Source organism: Trichomonas vaginalis, chromosome II (genome assembly GCF_026262505.1).
Source record: "Trichomonas vaginalis G3 chromosome II, whole genome shotgun sequence".
Taxonomy (NCBI): Eukaryota; Parabasalia; order Trichomonadida; family Trichomonadidae; genus Trichomonas; species Trichomonas vaginalis.
Window position 1 is genome coordinate 23,946,470 of NC_067204.1, and position 24,456 is coordinate 23,970,925.

Here is a 24,456-nt window from a genome sequence, read left to right on the forward strand (position 1 = left end):
CAGCCCCAGCACCACAACAGACTAAGACTAAAACACTTACATTTTTACGCTTGACTTTTTACAATTTGAACTTTGTTTGCGTAGATATGAATTCTGAAAGAAGTATGAGGGTCTTGTATGACTTTGTACTTCTCCCATAGTTCATGTCTGTCAAACTTACCTGCCATGGACTCTTTCATAAGTTCCATGAAATCGTCTTCGGACAATCCGGGGAAAAGTACAATGTCAGTAAGTATTCTCTTTACATCCTTACTTAAACTCTTTGCTGTCTGTACACAAATGACAACAGAGATGTTGAAGTGTCTGAGCTTCTTAAGAATTCGACACATATCTTTTCTCTGTTCTTTAACAAAGGATGAGAAGCAAAGTATCTAAGATAAGAAGACATCTGTGAGGGTAAGTCTTCCAATCGTAAGATTGCAATTTCTTCGAAATGTATTCTATCTCTTTCTGTTTGTTTCTGAAGTGTTTCTTCTCTAATATTCTCTGCATTTCCTCATTTGGGTCTTTAAACTTCGAATTGACATACTCATTTATAGCATTGTACTTCAAAACTCTTCTTTGGTACTTCTTTATCCAATCTAACAACTCAGAGTCTTTTATACATACTAACTTAGACTTCTTTAATATCTTTGAACGAATTGACGGTTTGGTCAAATTGACCAGAAGTCGAACAAATAACAACTAACTCATAGAATGGGTTCTTCTCATTCTAGTTCTTGTTGTTGTGCAGCCATTTTAAGATAAGTGAAAGTCTTACCGACCCAGGTGGTGCAATTAGACCTGTTATACCATTCTGAGCAAATAAGAACTTGTCATGTATAGGCTTTATCTGAGCATTTTCTAACTTCCTCTTGTTCTTATTTAAAACATTCTCAAATTTCTTGTCAATGTCAGCAAACTTTTTTTCTAACATATTTAGAAAAATTAAAATTTTTATCTTTTAGAAAATGTCTAGCGATTTCGCTATCTATATTCGAGACAAGCTTTTCGACAGCCAAAACATCTGTCGACCATAAAATCTTACATAGTGTAAACAAGAAAGGTGAATTTGTTCTAAAGTTCTGTTTTGGGAATATGACAAGAACCATAAAACATTAAGCAGAGCAGTCTTAAAATTTGTCAATGACAGACTTGTTGACAGAGATGACACGATTGGAAAGATGAAGTCCAACAAAAGTTCTTAGAATGCAAAGAAGACACATGCGCTGTTCTTGAAGATGAAATAGAAAACAGAATAGATGAGCTATTAAAGGACAAAGAACTTTTACATAAATATGGTTCTGAGAAGTTTGACATAACTCCACCAGAAAAGAAGAAGAGAGAAAAGAAAGAAAGAAAGTAGAAGAAGAGAAGAAAGAACCTGAGCCAGAGAAAAAGAAAATTTGACATGTAAAAAAAAATTTTATTTTTAGAACATTTCTGGGTCAATGTCAATGTTCTCTTCCTCTTTAGGAGTAAACACTGGCTTAGACTCTAAAATCTTTTTACCCAATTTACCTTGAAACTTCTACAAACTTAGACTCATAATATTCATAGTCGTCTGCTTTCTTTGGTTCATAAGGTATAACAAGTTTGTATGCTTTGCCTTCTTTAAGGTTTGAAAACCTTCTGTCAAAACTTTCTTTGACTGCTTAACAAACCTTCTATGTCTAAGTCTTCAAATTTCGCACCATTTTTAGTCACAATAGCAAAACTTAACTGGTTCGATGTTCCAAACTTTGCTGAATGAAGACTTTTCAAAATGGTAGAAGTAAACATTCAAATATGTGAATGGGTCTAGTTTCTTCTTTAAGTCCTGACATGTACTTGTTTACTGAGATGAATTTCGTCATCTTTTCTATCGGATAAAAAAATATTTTTTTTAAAATTTACTCAGAAAAATTTTTCTTTGTATATACACCATTCTGAACATCTAAAAGACTTTTGACATTTGCCAAGAATGTTCGTTTAGACGCTGTCATATAACCATACTCTTGACAATATTGTTTATACGAATCGTTACAATGACCTTTCATCTAAACACTCAAAGTCAGTTTCATCTATGAACAGTTCATATACACTCTTGTTTGTTCTAACAATGTTTGTCTCTCTTCGGTATGTGGAATTTGTCTTGGATTGAACTTTGAAATATCTAATGTCATGAAATATGAGAACAAGTGGTTTGTAAAAGTCAGATGTCAAAGTTTCTGACAAAGCGTCAAAATATTCTGTATCTTGCATATGAGAATCTGACGTTCTGACAACTACATATCTTCTGTCAGAACTTTCTAACTTCATCGGAACAGCATTGTTTGAAACCATAATGAAATTTGCAACATTTTCACAAACTCTTTGGTCTTTATATTTTCTTTCAACAACTCCAACTTTGTCTGTTATAAGACTCTTCAAAGCATCTGAGTTCAAAACTTTTGTTGTATCTATACTTTGAAGTTCGTTACATACTATAAGTTTTCATATTCTCTATTGAAGAGTTAAACTTGCCACAGATGTTTTCTAAGTTTGTCATATTCGGGTTCGAATAGCCCTCTAACAGTTTGCATAAGATATCTGTAAAGAATGTGTTCTTACCTGTTCCTTGTTTTCCAATTATAATGAGAGCAGTTTCATTTTTAGCACTTGGATGTTGTAAGATGTTTGCAAACCAACATAAGATATACTCATAGACTCTTTCGTTTCCATTGCATATAATTTCTTTGACATGGTCTAACCAAGCTTCTATAATATTTTCTTTCCATTCTACTTGTTCGTATTTATACCCAGTGAAGATAGAATAGAAGTTTGGAGAAGGTGTATAAAACTTTATACCACGAACTGAAAAATCTTCTAACTTTGACAATAAGATATCCCAAGCATCTAACATCTTCATGCCAACTTGTACGACTTTTATTTTCTTAAGTTTCTGTTTACATTCTTGTTCTGAAACTATTGTCGCTTTAGGTTTGTTAAAGACTACATCCCATTCTTTCATAACATAACATTCTGGGGCAGAGTCGACATAAATGACTAAACGTTTCAAATTCTCGACTGCTTTGTTATAGTCTCGAAATGGACACATATTTCTGAATGTTTGGAAGTCATAAAAATCTGAAACATCTATTCTGTACATTTTTATAAAAATAAAAAAAATATTTTTTTTATTCTTGAGCTATTTGTTGCATTTGTTGTTCTTGAGCTATTTGTTGCTGAAGTTGTTCTTGTAATACAATACTTTCACCAGTTGCATCTTCCAATTCGAAACTTTCTGCCGTCATTGACAAATACATAGGACATAAAAGTTTTACAGGAACAAAGTTTGCGTCAACTAAGGTTAAGTTTATGTTTGCTAAAGTGTTTTGAGTTTACTAAAGCGAAAACTCTGCATTCGAATGAACAATAGGCAAACCAGCAGAGAATGTGTTATTTATACGCATAAGTATCTTTTGGTCATAGTAGTTTCTGTCGACATTCGAATAACACTTTGAACCTAAGTTTGAAACAATATATAAAATAGGTGTACTTAAAGTCAATGGAACAGACATTCCTTGTATGACACCTTTTCCTGTTATAGGAAACTGTTGGTAGTAAAAACCAGATATAAGTTTTGTATTATAGCTCATATTGTTTATAGTAAACTCAGTCGGACATCCAAACATAATGAAACCTGCTCTAGTTGCAGCACATGTTACACCGTACTTAAAGTATTAAATAAGTCAACAAACCTGTTGGTGGTATATCTGAGTAAGTATCTTCAAAGGAGTATTTTTACCATTCACAACAATAAAATCTTCTTGGTGTCAAAAGAGCAAAAACAAGCTTTAGTCGTCATTGTGTTTAAGGTTAGTTTACAATATCGTCCTTGAGGACTTTGTAAGTTTGTTGTTATAGAATTATATGACTCAGGGTTTTTAGTCGTAATAGTATAAACCACTATGTCTTCTGCCATTTACTTAGCAAATAAATTTTAATGAAATGTTGTGGTCGTCAAATATTTTTATAACGTCTGGGAAACTATATTTTAAGTTCAACGTTTCACCTCCTTTCATAACGTATATCTTGTCAATGACATTATATGAAACACCACAGCAACTAACGTCGGGTTCTATTTCTTTGATGTTTATATCGTCTGCCTCTGTCAAAAGTTTCAATAGTTCTTTCAAAACTTCATGAGGTGCAATGACATATGAGTTCACTTTTACAGGGTTGTGTTCGACCAAGTTTAACATTATACTTAAAGCTTGACAAATCTTCTCCTGAGTTTGAAGTTTGTCTTTCAGTTGTTGGTAGTCGTTTCGAATATCTGCAACAGAACTTAAGTCTCTGCTAACTTCAGGGTATGTTGGTTGTTCTTTTACAGGAACTATTGTTATACCATTTTCGTCTTCGTATGGTTTCCCCACTTCAACATCTCTTTCTTTGACATTGACAACAACACTTTGACTGTTTGTTTGAGTTGGTGAATTTAACTTCACATCTGCCACCGCCATTAAACCTTTTGAAACACTCACGCTTCTATTTTTCGGAAATGACATTTTACTTAGAATAAAAAGATGGACGTATTCGGATATCTCTTCGAATTGAAGCAGAACAAAGTTTACACACAAACAATACAAATACATTGACAGAATAGTTCTTTATACAAACAATGGTAAATGTTATAGAATAGCAGTCTTTGCTGAACCAAAATATTTTCATAAAGCAAAGAAAGTTGGTATAACTGAAATGGTGAAAGTTCTTGAAGCAGACAAAAATATAACTTCAAAACTTACAGATATTTCTAAAGGTAAGTTTATAATACAATATTATGTCAAAACTGGCGTACTGTCAATATTTGACGGAGAGAAGTCAGTTCAAGAACAACTTACTGACCTGCTGCCAAAATCTGCTCGATGGAAGCTGTCGTTATGCCAATCTGAGGAGCCCCAGCAGGTTTCATCGAACGAATCTTCAAAAGAGCATCTTCCGTGAAAAGTGCTATTGGTTTTGTAAACTTCTTTGCTTTCAATTCATCTGGACCGTCTCTGTCACCAGTATATTGTATTTGTACAGTACCAACAGTTGAAATACCACCCATAAAGTCTTTTCTGAGTCAGCAAATGGAATGCCAAGCCAAAAGTTTGAACGGTCTCCATTTGTATATTGAGTTTTTTGACTTCCTGTATGGGTCCATACTTTCACATATGCATAATAGAACTTTGCATTTCAGGGTTAATGGTTGTTGTGAAGTTGTTGTTAAAGTTCATAGCATCTAATGTCAAGTTGTATGACCTCATATCCTCAACTGTAGAATATTCTTCTCTTGGATAATATTTGCCATCTATGTTTATATGATATTTAATACCGGGGTTGTAGAAACAAGAATAGTCATTTATAGTTCGTCTGAACAGTACAAACATAGTATCTGCATGTTTCATTGCAGTTGTTAAGGCAATATCTGTTCTTGCACCTGGGTCAGCACTTTGGTTTCCAACTTCACCTGCAAAGTCTTTGACAGATATTTGGTGTATAGGGAACATAAGTGGAACTGCAATATATTTGGCAGCTAAAGCATTTGAAATATCTGGGTCCAACATATAGACTGCAAGTCTGCTTTCTATTCTCTTGCATTCAAACTTTTCGCATGTGAACTTAACTGGGTCCCAAGCAGTTCCAGCAGCATTGAAATAATAGTTTACTTCAGTGTTGAGGTTTGAGAAACCAAAGTCTAAGTCAACTTTGTCTTTGCAAAAGTCGGCGAATGACGTTTTATTTGTTCCCTCTACGTCTGTAATAGTGAATGGGTCTTGTGTTGGTGCAATGACTAAGTTATTTTTGCTTGGAGTAAGTTCGATAGAAATTTTTCCTGCCCAGTTTGGCAAGTATCTTAAAAACCTGAAGATGAGGAAAGATGACAAAGGAACTCTAAGTTTCAGTTTTACTTTAGTGACAGCATTTCCATCTGAACCAGAAAGGTTAACATAAACTCCTGGAACGTTAGGGTCAAGTCTTCTTATTTTCTCAATAGTTGCATATTGGTCTGTTTGTTCTCTAGCTTGTGGTTGTACTGAGTTTCTCAAAGCGAACCATTCATAGTTTGCCCATGTTACTGTTTGAACTAAGTCAGAGTTAGAATATATCTTATATCCCATGAAAACTTCTGGAGCATATTGGTATCCGACATAGAAAATTCCATTGCAACCTTTCTTGTCAGACAACTTGGCAGAAGGTTTTATTTCAATGTCTTGTTCCACGTATAAGAATGAGTTGTCAATAGAAATAATATGAAACCTGTCGCAAGCAATATCTACTGTTGTTGAAGAACCTTCTCCAAACTCACCTACGTTTCCATAAGAAACAGCAGTTGTATATTCGTAAGTTCCAGGAACTATTTCTGACCTTCTAATGGCATTGTCGCATTCGTTATACCATTCGGAAACATTTCCGTTCATGGCATCCAAAACTGTTGGCGTTATATTCTGAGCGGCGTACATTTCATATGGGTAAAAATATAGAATAGTTGGATTTATGTGTCATAATAGAACCCACTCGGACCAAGCTTTACTTTCTTCCTGACTGAGTTTTTAACTCTTCTTTTTCCTTCATTGCCACTACTTTCACTAGATGAAGTTACTTCTTCACTATTTTCACTTTGTTCTACTCTTCTTCTTTGGTGTCGCTTTTGGTAACTTGCCCTCTGCTTCAAGTTGTTGCATCTTTGCCTCATGTTCACCTAGTATGTTGTAAATTTCCCATGTCCTTTTTGCCTTTGGGCTCTGGTCGCCCATCTCAGGTAACCTATATCCTAGAAAGATTTTGTCATAGTTTGTATTTGAGTCTTCGCGTATTGTTTGCATGACTCTTTCCTGAGTTTCCGGTTCAAGCTCTTCAAACAGAGCTTGTCCATATGGAATAAGCTCGTTTCCAAATATATGTTTTTGTAGCCATTCTGGTTTTCTTTCCATGTTACCAATAATATCTTTTGTGAATGGGAAAGCTTTTACCCAATGTTTCAGTCTTGCGTCATTTATTTCTGTAGTTGGTTTTATTTTGTCAAGGAACATGTTTTTCAATACTAACATTTCATTTGGTACTGTCCATTTGAGTTTTCTTAAATATTCATCCCTTCTCGGTTCATTGTCTGCAAAGTAAGTTTTTATGACATTTTGTAAACTTTCGTTTGCAAGGTCATGTACAATAGGTTCTCTTCCTTCTGTCTCCCTAACTTTCTTTCTAAACTCTTCACCAAATATACCATCTCTATGGTTCTGTGTAGTTCTTTGAGATAAATGTTCTAGAACGTCAGGTGTTATATTTCCATCAGCCATGTTCATTTCATACTGGTTCAAAATATCTGCCTCTTTCATATCTTTCAATGGCATTAAAGCCGCGCTGAAAATACCAGCTATATCTGGTTCACCATTCACTTCCATTGCGTCTACAACCTCTTGGAATTGAGGTTGTAAGTTTATGAACCACCTATCCGGATTAGCTTTATGACCCCATCTCATTGTAGTTCCATAGTCTGCAGAAACAAAAGTAGGTTTGTTTCCATATTGGTTAGGTTCTGAATGAACTTTAAACAATGTTTCATTTCTATATGTTTTGTTGAAATTTAACCTTTTATTTTCACCGAGTTCAGCCAAAGATTGAACGTTATATGGTCGTAAGTAAAAAGGATTGTTGTATTTGCGTACATTTTCTTTCAGTACTTCCATTCTATGCTGAATATTTTCATCTGGTGTTGGAGTCTTTTGTATGTCGGCAAACATTTTTCGATATTCTTCTACTATGTCAGCCGAATTTTTTTTAGACTCTTGGAAAGATTCCATATTCACCTCATACTCTTGTTGAGGGTCAAGATTTTTCGGCTGTTCCAAATCTTCATCTAGTTCTGTGAAGTTAGTTTCCAAAGGAGGGACTTGTTCGTTTCCTTCAGGCTCTTCTAGCTGTTGTTGCTGAACTATTTCTTCCATGTCTGGTTGTATCTGAACTTCTTCCTGTGGAGTTTCTTGTACCTCATCTGCTGGCATTTCATATATTCCGAGACCGTTTTTAACAAGTTCCCTATCTAAGTCATCCGGACTCATAAACCTTTCTTCTTTCGTTCCGTCTCTATTTTTTACGCGTTTCATGAAGAGAGTTGAATTGTCATTTAGCTCTGACACCAAATATCTCGGAGTAAATTCAGTCATGTCATTTGGATGATATGCTATTAAATCATATCCCTTAGCGAGCTTGTATTTTCCAGGTTTGAAATTATATCCCATTTGGTGCTGAGCCATAAAGCTAAATAGGTTCGGGTCAGTATTTCCTTCCTTGAACTTTCTAATAGCTTCTTTATATCTGTCACTAAAGTCAAGAGTATCTGGGTAACCATAATCTTCCTTTAGCATTTTTAAGAATTCTTGGTTTCCTTGTTCTCTACTTCTTTTATGTCCTTGCTCTGTTTGTGGTTGTTGTTGTGCAGGATTTTGAACTGTTGGTTGCTGTGCTGGTTGTGGAGGTGGTTGTTGTGCAGTGTTTGGAACTGTTGGTTGTGGTGCAGTGTTTTGAACTGTTGGTTGTTGTGTTGGTTGTTGTGTTGGTTTTGGTGCATGCCTGTGTCTGTGTCCATGTGACGATGTAAATGTTTTAGGTAGTCCTGGTGCAGGTGCTTCTCTTGGAGGGTTTGGTGGTATATAAGTTCCACTAGCTAGTATATAAGTTCCACCAGCTGGCACATATGTTCCATCTGCAGCATAATGTCCTACCTGACTTTTCGTTTTTAAGAAAGCATTTACTAGGTCTGTTTTGGTCTGTTGTAACTCTTTTTCTTGACTTTCCACAACAGTTGCTCTAACGGCGTCATAGGCACTTTGAACTGCCTGTCTCGTTGCTGCATCTGTTATTTTCGTCATATTTTGTGCTACTTCTCTTAACTCTTTGTCGAAACCTTCAGACTTCAGTTTCTTTCCAGATGAGAAGTCGTTCACTAGTTTCACCTTACTATGAAGAGCTTCGAAGGCGTTCTTAAAGTCAGCATTCATTAAAGCTTCATTTGAACTGTCTTCATCCGCTTGTATTTTTGTCCTTATTGACCCTATAAGTTGGGCTGCTTTAGCGTTGGCTTGGGCATCTAACCAGTCATTGTTAGCTTTTATATATTCTGCGCTTTTCATTGCCTTTTGCATGGCTGCGTCGTTATTTTTACTTTCTTGTGCTAAGTTTTCATACTGTACGGTTTGGTTTTGCAACTGTAAAAGTTTTTCTGCCTTTACATTTGCTTCAACTTCTTTTTTATACTCATCGCTATCCATATATGTCTTCAGGGCTTTTTGTTTTATCTCTTCATCTTTCAGTACTTTATATTGAGTAGTATGGTTTTTCAAATTTATAACATCTTGTTCCATTTTTGCTACTTCTGCTGCTTTTTCTGACACTTTTTTCGCATATTCCTCTGTACTTAGTTCTTTCAGTTGTTCTTCTTTCTTCTTTTTCTCTACGTTTAACTCATTGAGTTTCTTTGTGTGTCTGTCATATTCTAGTTTCTTTTCGTTTTCACTTATTTGTTTCTGTATGTCTATGTTTGACTTTTTGACATCTGTTATTTGATTTTTGAGTGAACTCAAATTCATTTGACTTTGAGGGTTATAAGCTGTTCCGTCTGCAGCTCCACCATAGCCTGCCATTTTCGCTAAAAGTGCCGCTCTTAAACCTCCACTCTGTGCACCAATAACTCGGTTTAAAAGCATAGGATTGCTTGACATTTGTTGCAACATAGTGGGGTCATTCATTATTTGTTGTTGCAACTGTTGTTGTGGTGTCAGTTTTACTATTGGATGTTTCAATGCTCCCTTCCTCTTACGTATATTCTTACGTAGCTTACGTGGCATTTTAAGTGAAGTTAAAAAGCGGTTTTTGACAGATGTTTATATGACACTTTTGTTCAGCACAAAAAACTACTCGGTCAAAGTGTTGTCAGTTTTGTAAAATAACCGTCCTATCTCATTCTATAAGGGGGAAAGTCTTCTCAAAGTATACTTCCTTGGAACGCCCGTAACTTTTCCTGTAGCGACGATAGACCCTTACTTGTCCGGACAAAGTTATACTAAACATCTTCAGGGCTAGAGGGCACGAAGTGCCTGGAAGCCCCACTACCTTTTTTTTTTATTATAAAAAAGAAAAAATAATGCACGTTAAAATTTTTCTTTCTTGATTTTTTACAAAATCTACTTAGAATTATGCAAAATATGACTAAATAATTATAAATTTCAAGTTAAATTTTAATTTTGATAAATAATTTAAATTTCAAAATATCAAGTTCGGTTCGACTATGTATGTAGTAATTCCTCAATAAAGTGCCAAAACCCTATTAAAATATATGAACATTTTCAACATTTTAATGTTTTTATTTAAAAATTTGATGGAATATGAGCTTCAAACAATTATTATGTAAATAAAAATAATTAAATATATGTATTTATTCGTATTACAACCGTAGTAAGTCGATTCTTCCTTTCTTCTACTGAGTTTTGAATTTGATTTCGAATTGTAAAGAGATTCAAAGGGAAAATACTAGCGGATAAAAACTACCTCCATGAAAGGGTCATAATGGAGTCAAGTTGTATTTTTTGATATTTTTTTGCTTTTCGAGCCTAAAGAGGTAGCCAAGATAATGCCTAAAAATAAGGTTCTAAATTCTGAAGTTTACATGATCCTCTCGTGTGCACCCTTAATATCAAAAGAATAAATAAAAAAGAGTTTATTTTCTACGGCGATCTCTGTTTCTTCCTCTATCACGATCTCTATCTCTTCCTCTGTCGCGATCTCTATCTCTGTCTCTATCTCTATCCCTGTCTCTGTCACGATCTCTATCTCTGTCTTTTCTGTCGCGATCCCTATCTCTATCCCTGTCTCTGTCATCTCTATGTCTGTCTCTTCCTCTGTCGCGATCTCTATCTCTATCCCTGTCCCTGTCTCTATCATCATCATCGTCTCTTCTTCTTTCTCTATCTCTGTCATCTCTCCTTCTTTCTCTATCCCTATCTCTGTCTCTGTCCCTGTCGCGATCTCTATCTCTGTCTCTATCCCTGTCTCTGTCATCATTTCTTGAACGTGGTTTATCATCTTCGTCTCTTGATCTGACTCTATCTTCATCTCTTGTTCGAACTCTTTCGTCATCTCTTGTTCTGACTCTTTCGTCTTCATCCCTTGTTCTAACTCTCTCATCGCTTCTTGTTCTGACCATCTCGTCATCTCTTGTTCGAACTCTTTCGTCATCTCTTGTTCTGACCCTTTCATCATCCCTTGTTCTGACTCTGTCGTCTCTTGTTCGAACTCTTTCATCTCTGTTCCTTCTGGGCTCGACTGGATCATCTCTTGACCTTTCTCTGTCATCTCTGGATCTCGGCCTGTCATCTCTTGTACGTGGAGTATCATCTCTGTGTCTTTGTTCACCTGTTGCTGGTTTATCAGGGATTTTGAATTCTTGAACTTCTTCATGATGAACTGAGCGCTCGTGCTGCTCATCTCTGTTCTGTTCGGACATCTTGTTGAACTCTTCGGTTGTTTTCAGCTTGTTGACATCGAATTTCTGCCATTCTTTGATTTCATTTCGTAATTGAGTGGCGGGAGTAAGCATTGATGGGACAATACCTGTTCTACGGCAGTCTTTGTTGGGACAACGCTGATCTTCATTGAGAAGAGCTTCCGTAATACAAGAATCGCAGTAAGCAACTTTACAACATGGAGTTAATGTAGCGTGAGTCATGATTCTGTTGCAGATTGGACACATCCAACGCTGAAGATCTTCAAGGGTCCATCTGTTTCTTGCAAATGGTGGATCTTCTGGACGCTGAAAATACGCAACTTCATTATATGGCAAAATAATTTTGCCTTGTAATGGACGTAAGATGTACGAGCGAGGAATATTTTGTCTCTTGTAAAAGAATTCATCTTCTTGCTTTCTTGCTTCAAGTTTGTTTAATGAATTTTCATCTGGAACTTCTTCTGCAGCAGCTTGAGCTTCAGCTGCAAGTTTAGCTGCTTGTTCTTCAGCTGTTTGATCTTGTTGTGGTGCTGCTTGCTCAGCTGGCTGTGCAACTGGTTTTGTTTCTAAATAAATCTTGGAAGTTAAAGGTACACGATAAACAATTACTGATGTATTTCTGTTAATAAATTCGTATTCGTTTTTATAAACTTCTCCAGTTTGTCTATTTTTAACAACTAAAGTAACATTATCTTGATCAGCAAGCTGCTCTTGTTCTTTGATTTGATTAATAAGCTGTTTAAGAGCAACGGTGGATTGGTTAATTGTTACATAAGATGATTTCTTTTTACTACAAAAACAATACTCAATCCTTGACCGCATTAAAAAATTTAAGAAAACAAAATTCGATTATATTAATCACATATCCTTATCATTCAAATTATAACGATTTTTCGACTGGAAAGTGCGGCAAATTCAAATTTTTAGTAGGAATTCGAACAATCCGAATTAAACTCATTGAAAAGAGGCTAAACACATTAGTTTTAGCTATCTCTAGGAATTTTATACAAATCCTAGGATAATCCCATTTCAAATATCCTTTTCTTATAAGATAAGGATTCATTCTCTCTAAAGAAGTTATCTGAATCAATCAAAATACATTATTAGTATTATATACTTATATGGCGATGCACGCGCTAATCATAACTAAAACCAACATAGATAACAATATTCTATCTGATGTAGAGTAGTTGGATTCATGACTTAATGAAAAAGAAACAATAAGTTGGCACTGAAAAAAGATACTCACTGTAATTTCATGATATATTAAACACTAAAATTAAAAATCCAACATAAGTAAAGGGGATATAATTTTGATTACCACACAACTGAATAATACTCATGATTGTGCATAAAACCAAATTCTCAAATGATGGCGAAATTCATTTACATGACTGTAAAATTATTTTGATTTCTACCAATCAAGGCAGCAATCAACATAAGGCTCTATCAAGGGCTCATAGAAGCACAAAAAATGACAAATAAACATAAAATAAACGATATAATTAATCCTTTTTTCGATAAGATATCATTGCATATTAGAATTAAACTAATATAGACTGGAGAAAAGATGTACTAGTATATTTCATTGGGCTGTACATTATGTAATACGCAACAACTATCATCTATTCGCTTATATTGATATAGAGTTTTATGCAGAAAATTTGCTACAGATTGAATTTGAATAAAAAAAATTTTTGCTTTTAAAATAACGTGTAAAATATTTTCAATAAATGCCTAATTTTAAAGGGCAATCATTCCAGCAATCAATAAACCCACGAATAATTTTGAATAGATTTTTTTTTTCGATCCCCAGAAAATCATAGGTTTATCATGAGTAACATCAAACCTATGAGAGTACGAAGCATCGCTGATCAGCTTAACGTCGTAGCGAGGCAGTCGGTGCTACAGAATCCTCAAAATCCATATATTGCATTGAAAAAATCAGAATCAAATGAATTTTTTTCAACAAGATCGCTTACAAAAGGCTCAAAAGTCAATCTACTTAAGAACAATCAAATCAAGCTACCTCCTTTGAAGGGTGAAGATAAATCAGAGACTTCTTCTAAACTTGATATTGTTGAGGCGTTAGAGAAGAAAGAACCTATTAAGCCAACTACTGATCCTAAACAAGATCAAGTACAGATCGGCTACTTCAAATTACAGCAGCAATGGGAAATGCAAAATAAATTTGCAAAAATAACAGAAAAATTTTTCAAAGAATGTTATCTTAAACCTTTACATGAAGCTCTCGAACAAACTCTTATCCCTGTATTCAAAGCAGCTACAGTAACCTTTTGGCAGGATATTCCGTCAATACATTTATTATATTCACCACGTCTTCAAGTTACTGTCTCACATTCAGACGGTTTAGTCGGATATACGTTTTTCACTCGCAAATTCCTAAAAATCGAACGCGCTTGTTCACATTCTGCATATAAAGAAGGTGTAGACTCAAAGATCTGCCCAGGCCAAACACCAGTATACATATTCCCACTATGGGATTACAACGATAACGTTTGCGCTGTCGTGGAAGTTACTAGAACTTCAAAAGATCCATTCTTTGATGCCGAGAACGACGCTTTCATTCAATTCTTCTCAGAACAATTTAAGATACACAGCAAATGGTTATTCCCAGTCGAAATACCTCACAGCTTGATTATTGAGCTTGGCCAAGTTATGGAACTCGAACAGTTCCTTCTTTTGTTCCAGAAGAGAATCCATACATTCTTCAATTGCAGAATCGCAGAAATATGGCGATATAATATACGAACAAACAAAATGGATAGATTTATTAACGATAGAAAAGATATTGACCCAGGAAGGGCCGGAATCGTCGGTGATGCATTCAGCAGAGAATGTACAATCAATGTACAAAATACTAAAATGCAATCTAGCTACATACAATACTTAGATGGAGATTCCGAAGAATCCGCACTGATTGTACCAATCATTGATACAAGATTAGCCATGAAATGGGCTGTCTGTCTCCGTGGCTCTAAAAATTTCCCTGTATTTACTTCAGCAGATGAAGAATTACTTGGACTTATGACTCCATACTTGGCGTTGTCACTAGAAAACGCAGACAAATACAGTAGCGCGCTCCTAGGTAATGCTCGTGAGTCTTTGGAGCACCATTGCGTGTTTGGTCTTCAAAAGATCGCATCTTTAATCAACGAAGCAGCGGAAACGAAGGTCATTCTCAACGAAGCACTCGAAAACATCGAAAAACTTACAAGCGCAGATAGAGTTCTTCTCTTCCAATACGATAAAGATACTGATAATTACGTTGTCAGCGCATATATCGGATCAAAAGACCCTCCGAATCCAATTTCCAAAGACCACGGTATCGTAGGTAAGACATTCAACTCCAAGGAGATCATAAATCTCACAGAAGCCTATGAAGATCCAAATTTCGATAACGCAATCGACTTACAGACCCAATATAAGACCAAAACACTATTATCAGTACCTGTTATGAACAACCGTCTTGAAGTTATTGCTGTTCTCCAGATGATAAATAGAAAGGACGGCCAACCTTTCTCACAAACTGACTTTAATTACATGAAAATCTTCTCAATCATGTTCGGATTGCTCCTGGATAACCAGCAGATGTACTCAGTATCAACATCGGCTAACAGGCAGCTCTCCTCCTTCATTTCTGTTTCAACTGCCCTGTCATCTAATCAAAATGTGAAACAAATTTTGTCAGAAATACTTCAGAACGCAAGAGTGACCATCAATGCAGAACGTTCTTCCCTTTTCTTGCTCGATAACGTCGTAAATACTTTAACTTCTTATTTGGTCGATGGCGGAAAGATGCCACAGTCAATTCCTTTGTCACACGGTATCGCAGCGACCGCAGTTAAACAGAAAATCTCGATCGTTATCCAAGATGCTTATCATGATCCACGATTCAACAAAATGATCGACTTCCATACCGGTTTCAAGACCAAATCATTGATAGCTGTACCAGTTATCACTTCCGATGGCACAGTTATCGGTGTAGCCGAAATGTTGAATAAACAAGAAGGAATCTTCACTCAATCCGACCAAACATTGCTTGAATCCTTCTCCACGTTTGCTGCCTTACTTCTAGAAAAGCGCAGACTTAAGGATATCACAGAAAAAGGTACAGCTCAGATCGAAATGTCGAAATGGATTGGAGAATTCGAGAGATCAACCTATACAACACCAACCAAGCTTCGTGTACCAGAAGCCAAGCAAGATGTCCTTAAATCTCTCGATTTCTTCGCTATTGATTGGAATGGTATCGGATTATTCCAAATTGCCTTCTTTGTATTCAACGATTTCGGACTTTTGGAGCGTTTCCAGATCACGAACGACCTATTCTTTACGTTCTTGTACAGATTACGTGAAGCATACAACGAACCACCATACCATAACTGGATCCATGCCATAGATGTACTCCAATACATCTCTTACCAAGTAAGAATTACGAATTCACACAAAATTTTGACACAATTTGAATTACTTGCTGTTTGTGTCGCTGCTTTATGCCATGATGCAGGCCACCAAGGCTTAAACAACGCGTTCAATGTTAATGCTGAGACTCCTTTAGGTATTTTGTTCAAAGACCAGTCCGTCATGGAAACATTCCATTGTACAGTGGCCATCAGAATTTTGTCACAGCCGGAGACAAATTTGTTCCATTCATTGAATACTAAGGAATTAACGGTTATTTGGAAGTGGATTATTCACCTCATTTTAGCCACTGATATGGCTTTCCACTTCAAATTGATCAAACAAGGAAATGAAGCATTGGAAGCAGGTGTTATCAATCTGAAAGAAGAAGCACATAGATTGATGTGTATGGAGTTAGTTATGAAAGTTTCGGATATTTCCAATGTGTCAAGACCATTTAAATACGCTGATAAATGGTGTGAAGTTTTGTCAGAAGAATTCTGGAGACAAGGTGATAAAGAAAAGGAGCTCGGACTTCCTTATTCAGGACCTTTGATGAATAGAGAAGGCCAGAACAAACCAAAGGGCCAAGTTGGTTTCTACAACTTCGTTTGTTTGCCTCTTTACACTTTGATCGCAAGAATTTTCCCTGAATTGACTGTAAACTTGGAATCAGTCAAATCTAACTTGGCACAGTGGGTCAAGTTGGTGGAAGAACAGGAGAAGGCTCAGGCTGCTCAGGCATCTTCGAATAATGATGCTAAACCTGAGTCAAATTCACCTCCTCCAGTTGAAACTGCAAGGAAAGATGAAAAATAATATCTTTTCCGAAATGCCTTCAAAAAATTGAGAGAATTGTATAGTTTACACGGAATGAATATGAAAAATTCTTAGAATTGTTAGAAGATATATCTTGATTAGTTTATTTTAGTTCTTTTATTGTTATATTTTTATTTGCATCGTTTTTTTATTTATTATTTTTTTCTATTGATATTTTTTAATAAAATTTTCATGTCTTTTATTACTTCCTAATAATTGTTTAACCTATAATTAGCTATTCATGGCATGTTCTTCAATATATATTAATCAATTTGATTCAGATACAAATAAGTTACTTCCTTCGAACCAAAACATTGACATAAACTCTAGCTATAGGCTATTATCATATAGCATATATATGAGGAAGGCTGAGTTATAACATCACCTTGAATTAACTCAAGAAGTCTCTTAAATCTCGGTTTATGATATTCTCGGAAAGTAAATTGAGTTAGTTCTATGTTTGTGTGAACATATATAAGGGAATCAAATGAGGTAATTCAACTATATTATTATATTTCCAAATCATAATGATTACAAAAGAAATGTATCATAGTATTGATATTTTTGTCTTTTGATGTTAAATAAATCATATTATGTTTATTGTAAATACAAATTTTACATGATATCAAAAAAGACAACAAAATAACATCTGTATGATAGATCAAATCAGTCTGATCTTGAGTTATAATCAGCAGGTGCATTATCAAGTGGCATTTCCTTGCCAAATGAAGTGAGAATTTTATTTTTGTATTGCAAATGGTTCTTTTTGATCTTGTAAGCTGCCTTTGCATTTGAGTGGCTATATCTATTATGTCTTGCTGCAAGAACATAGTTTTCTTTGACCTTTGGATCACTAATATGCCGATTTTTCGGTTTATGGTTAAAATGGTAAGAACAGAAGCCATCTCCAAGCGAGGTAAGTGCTATATGTGAATCTAGCCACCCTGCAACCCATGGATCCCATCTATATTTGCCCATATGGAAAGGAGGAATTTCATCGATGTTTAATTGCATTGGTTTCTTCGAAATCAGGAAGAAATCAATGCCCCAAGTAGAATGAGTATGTCTGTCCTTCGCAATCGAGTCGTAGTCAATGGGAATTTGAGTTTTTTGTTTCAGGGAATAATTGAAATCGCATCTGCGGCTAATAACAGCAGCTTGAAGGTTCTTTTGATAGAAGTAATCCATGACAAACTGACATCTCGGATACCAGCCTTTTGGCAAAATTATATCCGAATTTATCCAACAAACGTAATCAGTTTGCGAGTAATCGAAGCCTTTGAAGAACCAATCATCTATGTATGGAACTCCATCAGAATCAACGTCGATTGGTTCTGTGAAGAAAATTCTGTTTTTACCGAAATGTCTTTCTAATTCTGGTACTATAGTATTGTTTGGGTCAAATTCTTCTTGTGGAAGTAAAATCAAGAGCTTTGATAAATGTGATGTCGTAAGCCAAGAACTCATAGTGATTAAATATAGATTGTAGAGTTCTTTTGTGGTTACTGGATATGGTACTGCACAAAAAGTTATTGACAAATTGAAATCCATGTATTTTGTTGAATAAATGAAATCATTCGAGTGTTTATAAAGAAAATAAACAATGGATATGATCAACAATGATATGAAGTATACAAGTAACATATATTTTATCATCTGAAATCTCTTCAAAGAACTAAATCTCATTTCGAAATTTTCATTTATATAAAAAAGTGACAAATATTCAATCATCAAATCATTCTAAGCTTTAATATAATCATCAATCACTATATGCTATTTGGATTCTATTTTATCACTTCAAATTTCAAAAAATGGAAGTTCTTCCTCATAATGTACAAAATCTTATTAAAAAAATCAAGAAAAACATAGACAAAAACGGATCTGTTGATTCAAGATCCTGGGCATATTTCTCCGAAACAAATGCAGATCCAAAAACTCTTTTCCACGCATTTCATCAAATTGTTTGTTATATTTTCGAAAGTACAGACAAAAACAGAACTAGTATTCTCAAAGATTTGCACAGTGAAGTTAAAACATCATCTCTTTTGCTCGATGCCTATTTATACGCAGTTTATACTTCTAATCTTCCGGGAGGATCTGATATATTCACTACCTTTGTTGAGAAAGATTTACCAGATTTGGACTGGTCCGCCCTAAAATCACCTTATATTCTCAGAGAACCAATGCCAGGACCAAAAGGAGTGTATAATAACTTCATATGCACGATATTATTCAGCCAGTCTACTCCAGAAGAATTAGCTGAATCAGACTTTGTTAATCATTCTAATATTTCGTTCTTAAGTAATCTTAGAAAAACTCCATTACGAAATTTCGTCAGAGCAGTTACAATTAGATCCGCAAGAACAGGCAAAGCATTACCAAAATTCTTATTCGAGGATGATAAACTAGTTAATGCACTTCTTCTTTCACAAAATTTGGAAGATCTCCAACAAGCGGCGAAAGCATCATTCCAAGCCGACAAAAAGTATCCTGATTATTTCTACGCTACATGGAGCTCTATTAAAGACAATGTTCGCACAAAAATGTTTAATTATATTATTTTACCTTTTGCATCGTATTTCTCACAAGAAGCTCTTCAGTTTATCATCAACAATGGCCTTAAATCACTCACAAAGTCCTTTAATTTCGATTTATTCATTAAAACTCCTGAATGTATCCAAGCAGCGAATCCTAGACTTATTATTGAGATCTGCATGAATAAATCCGATGATACATCATTCATTGCATCAGCTGCAGAGGTTTTAAACAACATTTCTCCGGAAGAATTTTTGGAAGTTTTATTTACTTCACCAATTACGGCCATTACTGCTACATCACAGATCTTTATACAGAGATTGAAGAAAAAGAACCTTTCCGAGGAGCAAATTTCACATTTTGTCGATAAATTTATATTTGAGAACGAAAAAGTCATATTATCACTTCTTCTTGAGGCTCTTAAAGCTGGATGCACAGATGTTATCTCAGAGTCTACTTTTCTGAACGCTTCCAATCAAATTATAGAATTTCCTGAATTTGCTTTGGATATTATTGGATTAATGTCAGTTCAATCTGATTGCACCCAGTTTTGGATGGAGACTGAGACAATTAGTATACTTTTGGATCAATTACTTTGCATGAAAGAAAGAAGTAACTTGATTCAGGAATTTTTCGATAAATTTGCATTAGAAGTAAATGAGAATACAATCATTGCACTCTTGCCAATGATATCTCAAGTTCCTGTTGTTTATTCGAGATTTATTTCGATATGCAAATCAAGATTTCCCGAAGATAACCAAGTTATTAGCGAAATCAATAGTATTAATGTTTTGTAATAAATGTATAATATATATAGAGTTCAATAAGAAATATAAATTAATTTTTTTTAGAAATAATCTTTATCATAATTATTACATTAAGATTTTGTCACTTATATATCTGATACTAAGTCAAATTAACATTTATTGGCATTCGGCCTCAATATATTGTTACATTTTATTCTAAGAACACAAGATTTGTAATAAAGATAATAGAGTTTGCAAAATAATATTGTAAGATGAATGGCAGAAAATCCTCCAGATTTCTGCATGTTGATGTCAGCCCCACGTGAAATCAGAAGTTTAATAATGTCCCTATGATTTAATATTAATCCAATCATAAGAGGAGTTAATTTTTGCCTGTTATTATTATCATTTATATTTGCACCGTGTGAAATTAGAATATTTGCTGCTTCGATTTTATTTTTTAAGCATGCATGATGAAGGATTGTAAATTGACTCTCTTCATATTTGTAGTTGACATTTGACCCATGTGAAGCAAGTAACTCCAACATAGCAGAATTGTCATTGGAAATAACCAAACTAAGTTCAGATCCATTTAAGACAGAACAATCAAATCCATTTAAAAGCAAAGTTGATGCAATACCTGTTTGATTTGAATCAACTGCATAATGAAGCGCTGTATAACCACCAAATAAATTTAAATTAATATCTACGCCATTCTTAATCAAATATTCACAAAGAGATGGAATATGAAATAATTGAGATTTAAAAATGGTTAAAGATAAGTCGTATGAATTAGCATCATCTAAAAAGAATGCATATGCATAAAGATTATAATAAGTTGTACATGGTAGGGAAGTAATTCGTAAATGGTATTCAGTAATTAATTTTTCAACATTATCGAAATTATGAGATGCAATTGCTGCTTCCATCGTATTCCAATCAGACATTTGTTCTTTCAAACACTCGTTAATGATGTGTTGATTGTTCCCTATAAATGAAGCATCTAGACATTCTTTAGTGATTTCTACATTAAATTCTTTTCTTAATAACTTGAAACAATTGATTGCTCCTCTTAAACAACATTTTTTAAGGACTTATGTGAGATAAAAGCTCTTACTTTTCAAGTGATCTAATAATTCTTCTTCGTTATCATTCATTATTGCATATTCCGGGGAATTTATTTTAACATCATCATATTGTGAAAAAAATGAGATATCAATATTGTCAGCAAAATATTCTTCTAAGATTCTCTTCATTAATTCTATGTATCCATGACGATAATGGAAACCCTCATTGCAAGCATTTCCTATCAATTCAATCATCTCTTTTGCTGTAAAATATCCGGTGTCAATCAAGTTATTCTTGATTTCTTGGTATAATCCGGCTGTTGAATTTATTTCATCTGAATTCAATTTATATATTGCATCCATTGAATCAATGTATCCCTTGTATTCATTCAAAAGCGTTTCAGAGGCCCTAATTGCTTGGCTCATTTTCATTAATTGAAAAAAATAAGAGAATCAGCATTATTTTGATTGAATTACGCTATATGCCAAAATTATTAAAAACCCAAATCTATACTACGATTATTTTTGATTCAAATGCTGTTCAGCATTAGAAGCAAAAATAATCATAATCGAGATAATTCCAATTTTTAATACTTTTTGGAAAAAAAAAAAAAAAAAAAAAAAAAAAAAAAAAAAAAAGGTAGTGGGGCTTCCAGGCACTTCGTGCCTTCTAGCCCTGAAGATGTTTAGGAGAAATGAAGTTCTTATATACGGGTCTTCCAGGAGCTTTTCACAAATTATATATGTTTTTCATGTTTTGTCAAGATTTCATCGTAAAGACTTTGTCAAGATTTCATCGTAAAGACTTTGTCAAAACTTCATCGTAAAGACTTTGTCAAAACTTCATCGTAAAATCAGACAAAAATAATGTTTAGGGTAGAAGGTTAGATATAACCTCTTTTCTAACCTCTTTTCTACCCTCTTGAATTTGTCAAGATTTCTTCGTAAATGTTTTGTCAAGACTTCTTCGTAAATGTTTTGTCAAGACTTCTTCGTAAATGTTTTGTCAAGACTTCTTCGTAAATGTTTTGTCAAGACTTCTTCGTAAAATCAGACAAAAATAATGTTTAGGGTAGAAGGTTAGATATAACCTCTTTTCTAACCTCTTTTCTACCCTCTTGAATTTTCATGAAATTTACACCAAAAATATACTACTAGGGTCATTTACGAAGAAATCTCAACAAAGTCTTTACGATGAAATCTCAACAAAACATAGACAAGAAAGTTCATGAGAAATTAGATGAAGAAGTCTTAACAAAGTCTTTACGAAGAAATTCATGAAAATTCAAGAGGGTAGAAAAGAGGTTAGAAAAGAGGTTATATCTAACCTTCTACCCTAAAATATATTTTTGGGTCATTTACACTCATTTACGAAGAAATCTCAACAAAGTCTTTACGAAGAAGTCACAATAAAACATCTGTCAAAAACCGCTTTTTAACTTCACTTAAAATGCCACGTAAGCTACGTAAGAATATACGTAAGAGGAAGAGAGCATTGAAACATCCAATAGTAAAACTGACACCACAACAACAGTTGCAACAACAAATTATGAATGACCCCACTATGTTGCAACAAATGTCAAGCAATCCTATGCTTTTAAACCGAGTTGTTGGTGCACAGAGTGGAGGTTTAAGAGCGGCACTTTTAGCGAAAATGGCAGGCTATGGTGGAGCTGCAGACGGAACAGCCTATAACCCTCAAAGTCAAATGAATTTGAGTTCACTCAAAAATCAAATAACAGATGTCAAAAAGTCAAACATAGACATACAGAAGCAAATAAGTGAAAACGAAAAGAAACTAGAATATGACAGACACACAAAGAAACTCAATGAGTTAAACGTAGAGAAAAAGAAGAAAGAAGAACAACTGAAAGAACTAAGTACAGAGGAATATGCGAAAAAAGTGTCAGAAAAAGCAGCAGAAGTAGCAAAAATGGAACAAGATGTCATAAATTTGAAAAACCATACTACTCGATATAAAGTACTGAAAGATGAAGAGATAAAACAAAAAGCCCTGAAGACATATATGGATAGCGATGAGTATAAAAAAGAAGTTGAAGCAAATGTAAAGGCAGAAAAACTTTTACAGTTGCAAAACCAAACCGTACAGTATGAAAACTTAGCACAAGAAAGTAAAAATAACGACGCGGCTATGCAAAAGGCAATGAAAAGCGCAGAATATATAAAAGCTAACAATGACTGGTTAGATGCCCAAGCCAACGCTAAAGCAGCCCAACTCATAGGGTCAATAAGGACAAAAATACAAGCGGATGAAGATAGTTCAAATGAAGCTTTAACAAATGCTGACTTTAAGAACGCTTTCGAAGCTCTTCATAGTAAGGTGAAACAAGTGAACGACTTCTCATCTGGAAAGAAACTGAAGTCTGAAGGTTTCGACAAAGAGTTAAAAGAAGTAGCACAAAATATGACGAAAATAACAGATGCAGCAACGAGACAGGCAGTTCAAAGTGCCTATGACGCCGTTAGAGCAACTGTTGTGAAAAGTCAAGAAAAAGAGTTACAACAGACCAAAACAGACCTAGTAAATGCTTTCTTAAAAACGAAAAGTCAGGTAGGACATTACGCTGCAGATGGAACATATGTGCCAGCTGGTGGAACTTATATACCACCAAACCCTCCAAGAGAAGCACCTGCACCAGGACTACCTAGAACATTTACATCGTCACATGGACACAGACACAGGCATGCACAACAACCAGCACAACAACCACCTCCACAACCAGCACAACAACCAACACAACAACCAACAGTTCAAAACACTGCACCACAACCAGCACAACAACAACCACAAACAGAGCAAGGACATAAAAGAAGTAGAGAACAAGGAAACCAAGAATTCTTAAAAATGCTTAAAGAAGACTATGGTTACCCAGATAGTATTGACTTTAGTGACAGATATAAAGAAGCTATTAGAAAGTTCAAGGATGGAAATACTGACCCGAACCTATTTAGCTTTATGGCTCTGCACCAAAGGGGATATAATTTCAAACCTGGAAAATACAAGCTCGCTAAGGGATATGATTTAATAGCATATCATCCAAATGACATGAACGAATTTACTCCGAGATATTTGATGTCAGAGCTAAATGACAATTTAACTCTCTTCATGAAACGCGTAAAAAATAGAGACGGAACGAAAGAAGAAAGGTTTATGAGTCCGGATGACTTAGAAAGGGAACTTGTTGAAAACGGTCTCGGAATATATGAAATGCCAGCAGATGAGGTACAAGAAACTCCACAGGAAGAACTAGTTCAGATACAACCAGACATGGAAGAAATAGTTCAGCAACAAAAGCTAGAAGAGCCTGAAGGAAACGAACAAGTCCTTCCTTTGGAAACTAACTTCACAGAACTAGAT

The 24,456-nt window shown here is 34.8% G+C and overlaps 12 protein-coding genes and 3 pseudogenes across 15 annotated transcripts, besides 2 other annotated features; 3 read left to right on the forward strand and 12 right to left on the reverse strand.

The window, feature by feature from the left end:
* Positions 1–7,523: part of a mobile genetic element that runs on past the window's edge.
* On the reverse strand, positions 45–916 carry TVAGG3_0599400 (annotated as a pseudogene). The gene has a single exon. A coding segment is annotated over exon 1 (872 nt).
* TVAGG3_0599410 lies at positions 1,872–3,109 on the reverse strand (annotated as a pseudogene). The gene has a single exon. A coding segment is annotated over exon 1 (1,238 nt).
* TVAGG3_0599420 (protein of unknown function, DUF4106 family) lies at positions 3,930–4,466 on the reverse strand (the record flags this gene model as incomplete). Its single annotated transcript, XM_051239732.1, has 1 exon — positions 3,930–4,466. One exon carries the CDS (start codon positions 4,464–4,466, stop codon positions 3,930–3,932), a length of 537 nt encoding a protein of 178 aa, XP_051097556.1.
* On the reverse strand, positions 4,841–6,397 carry TVAGG3_0599430 (annotated as a pseudogene). The gene has a single exon. A coding segment is annotated over exon 1 (1,557 nt).
* Positions 6,603–7,466, reverse strand: TVAGG3_0599440 (protein of unknown function, DUF4106 family; the record flags this gene model as incomplete). The annotated part of the gene is made up of 1 exon (XM_051239733.1): positions 6,603–7,466. One exon carries the CDS (start codon positions 7,464–7,466, stop codon positions 6,603–6,605), a length of 864 nt encoding a protein of 287 aa, XP_051097557.1.
* Positions 7,524–7,746: 223 nt separating the features above from the next.
* TVAGG3_0599450 (protein of unknown function, DUF4106 family) lies at positions 7,747–8,150 on the reverse strand (the record flags this gene model as incomplete). The annotated part of the gene is made up of 1 exon (XM_051239734.1): positions 7,747–8,150. A coding segment is annotated over one exon (404 nt), but the record flags the coding sequence as incomplete, so codon positions are not given.
* A 554-nt stretch (positions 8,151–8,704) lies between these two features.
* TVAGG3_0599460 (protein of unknown function, DUF4106 family) lies at positions 8,705–9,347 on the reverse strand (the record flags this gene model as incomplete). The annotated part of the gene is made up of 1 exon (XM_051239735.1): positions 8,705–9,347. A coding segment is annotated over one exon (643 nt), but the record flags the coding sequence as incomplete, so codon positions are not given.
* Positions 9,348–9,509: 162 nt separating this feature from the next.
* On the reverse strand, positions 9,510–9,830 carry TVAGG3_0599470 (protein of unknown function, DUF4106 family; the record flags this gene model as incomplete). The annotated part of the gene is made up of 1 exon (XM_051239736.1): positions 9,510–9,830. A coding segment is annotated over one exon (321 nt), but the record flags the coding sequence as incomplete, so codon positions are not given.
* A 274-nt stretch (positions 9,831–10,104) lies between these two features.
* Positions 10,105–10,668: a mobile genetic element.
* A 31-nt stretch (positions 10,669–10,699) lies between these two features.
* TVAGG3_0599490 (zinc ion binding) lies at positions 10,700–12,307 on the reverse strand (the record flags this gene model as incomplete). The annotated part of the gene is made up of 1 exon (XM_001301520.1): positions 10,700–12,307. One exon carries the CDS (start codon positions 12,305–12,307, stop codon positions 10,700–10,702), a length of 1,608 nt encoding a protein of 535 aa, XP_001301521.1.
* Positions 12,308–13,306: 999 nt separating this feature from the next.
* On the forward strand, positions 13,307–16,928 carry TVAGG3_0599500 (cyclic nucleotide phosphodiesterase family; the record flags this gene model as incomplete). The annotated part of the gene is made up of 1 exon (XM_001301519.2): positions 13,319–16,729. One exon carries the CDS (start codon positions 13,319–13,321, stop codon positions 16,727–16,729), a length of 3,411 nt encoding a protein of 1,136 aa, XP_001301520.1.
* Positions 16,929–17,338: 410 nt separating this feature from the next.
* TVAGG3_0599510 (uncharacterized protein) lies at positions 17,339–18,457 on the reverse strand (the record flags this gene model as incomplete). The annotated part of the gene is made up of 1 exon (XM_001301518.1): positions 17,396–18,280. The coding sequence occupies one exon, from the start codon at positions 18,278–18,280 to the stop codon at positions 17,396–17,398; it is 885 nt and encodes a 294-aa protein (XP_001301519.1).
* Positions 18,458–18,544: 87 nt separating this feature from the next.
* On the forward strand, positions 18,545–20,077 carry TVAGG3_0599520 (uncharacterized protein; the record flags this gene model as incomplete). Its single annotated transcript, XM_001301517.1, has 1 exon — positions 18,913–20,061. One exon carries the CDS (start codon positions 18,913–18,915, stop codon positions 20,059–20,061), a length of 1,149 nt encoding a protein of 382 aa, XP_001301518.1.
* Positions 20,078–20,135: 58 nt separating this feature from the next.
* On the reverse strand, positions 20,136–20,957 carry TVAGG3_0599530 (spectrin binding; the record flags this gene model as incomplete). Its single annotated transcript, XM_001301516.2, has 1 exon — positions 20,181–20,957. The coding sequence occupies one exon, from the start codon at positions 20,955–20,957 to the stop codon at positions 20,181–20,183; it is 777 nt and encodes a 258-aa protein (XP_001301517.1).
* Positions 20,958–21,104: 147 nt separating this feature from the next.
* TVAGG3_0599540 (spectrin binding) lies at positions 21,105–21,509 on the reverse strand (the record flags this gene model as incomplete). The annotated part of the gene is made up of 1 exon (XM_001301515.1): positions 21,105–21,509. One exon carries the CDS (start codon positions 21,507–21,509, stop codon positions 21,105–21,107), a length of 405 nt encoding a protein of 134 aa, XP_001301516.1.
* A 1,018-nt stretch (positions 21,510–22,527) lies between these two features.
* Positions 22,528–23,051, forward strand: TVAGG3_0599550 (protein of unknown function, DUF4106 family; the record flags this gene model as incomplete). Its single annotated transcript, XM_051239737.1, has 1 exon — positions 22,528–23,051. A coding segment is annotated over one exon (524 nt), but the record flags the coding sequence as incomplete, so codon positions are not given.
* Between the last annotated feature and the right edge of the window lie 1,405 nt (positions 23,052–24,456).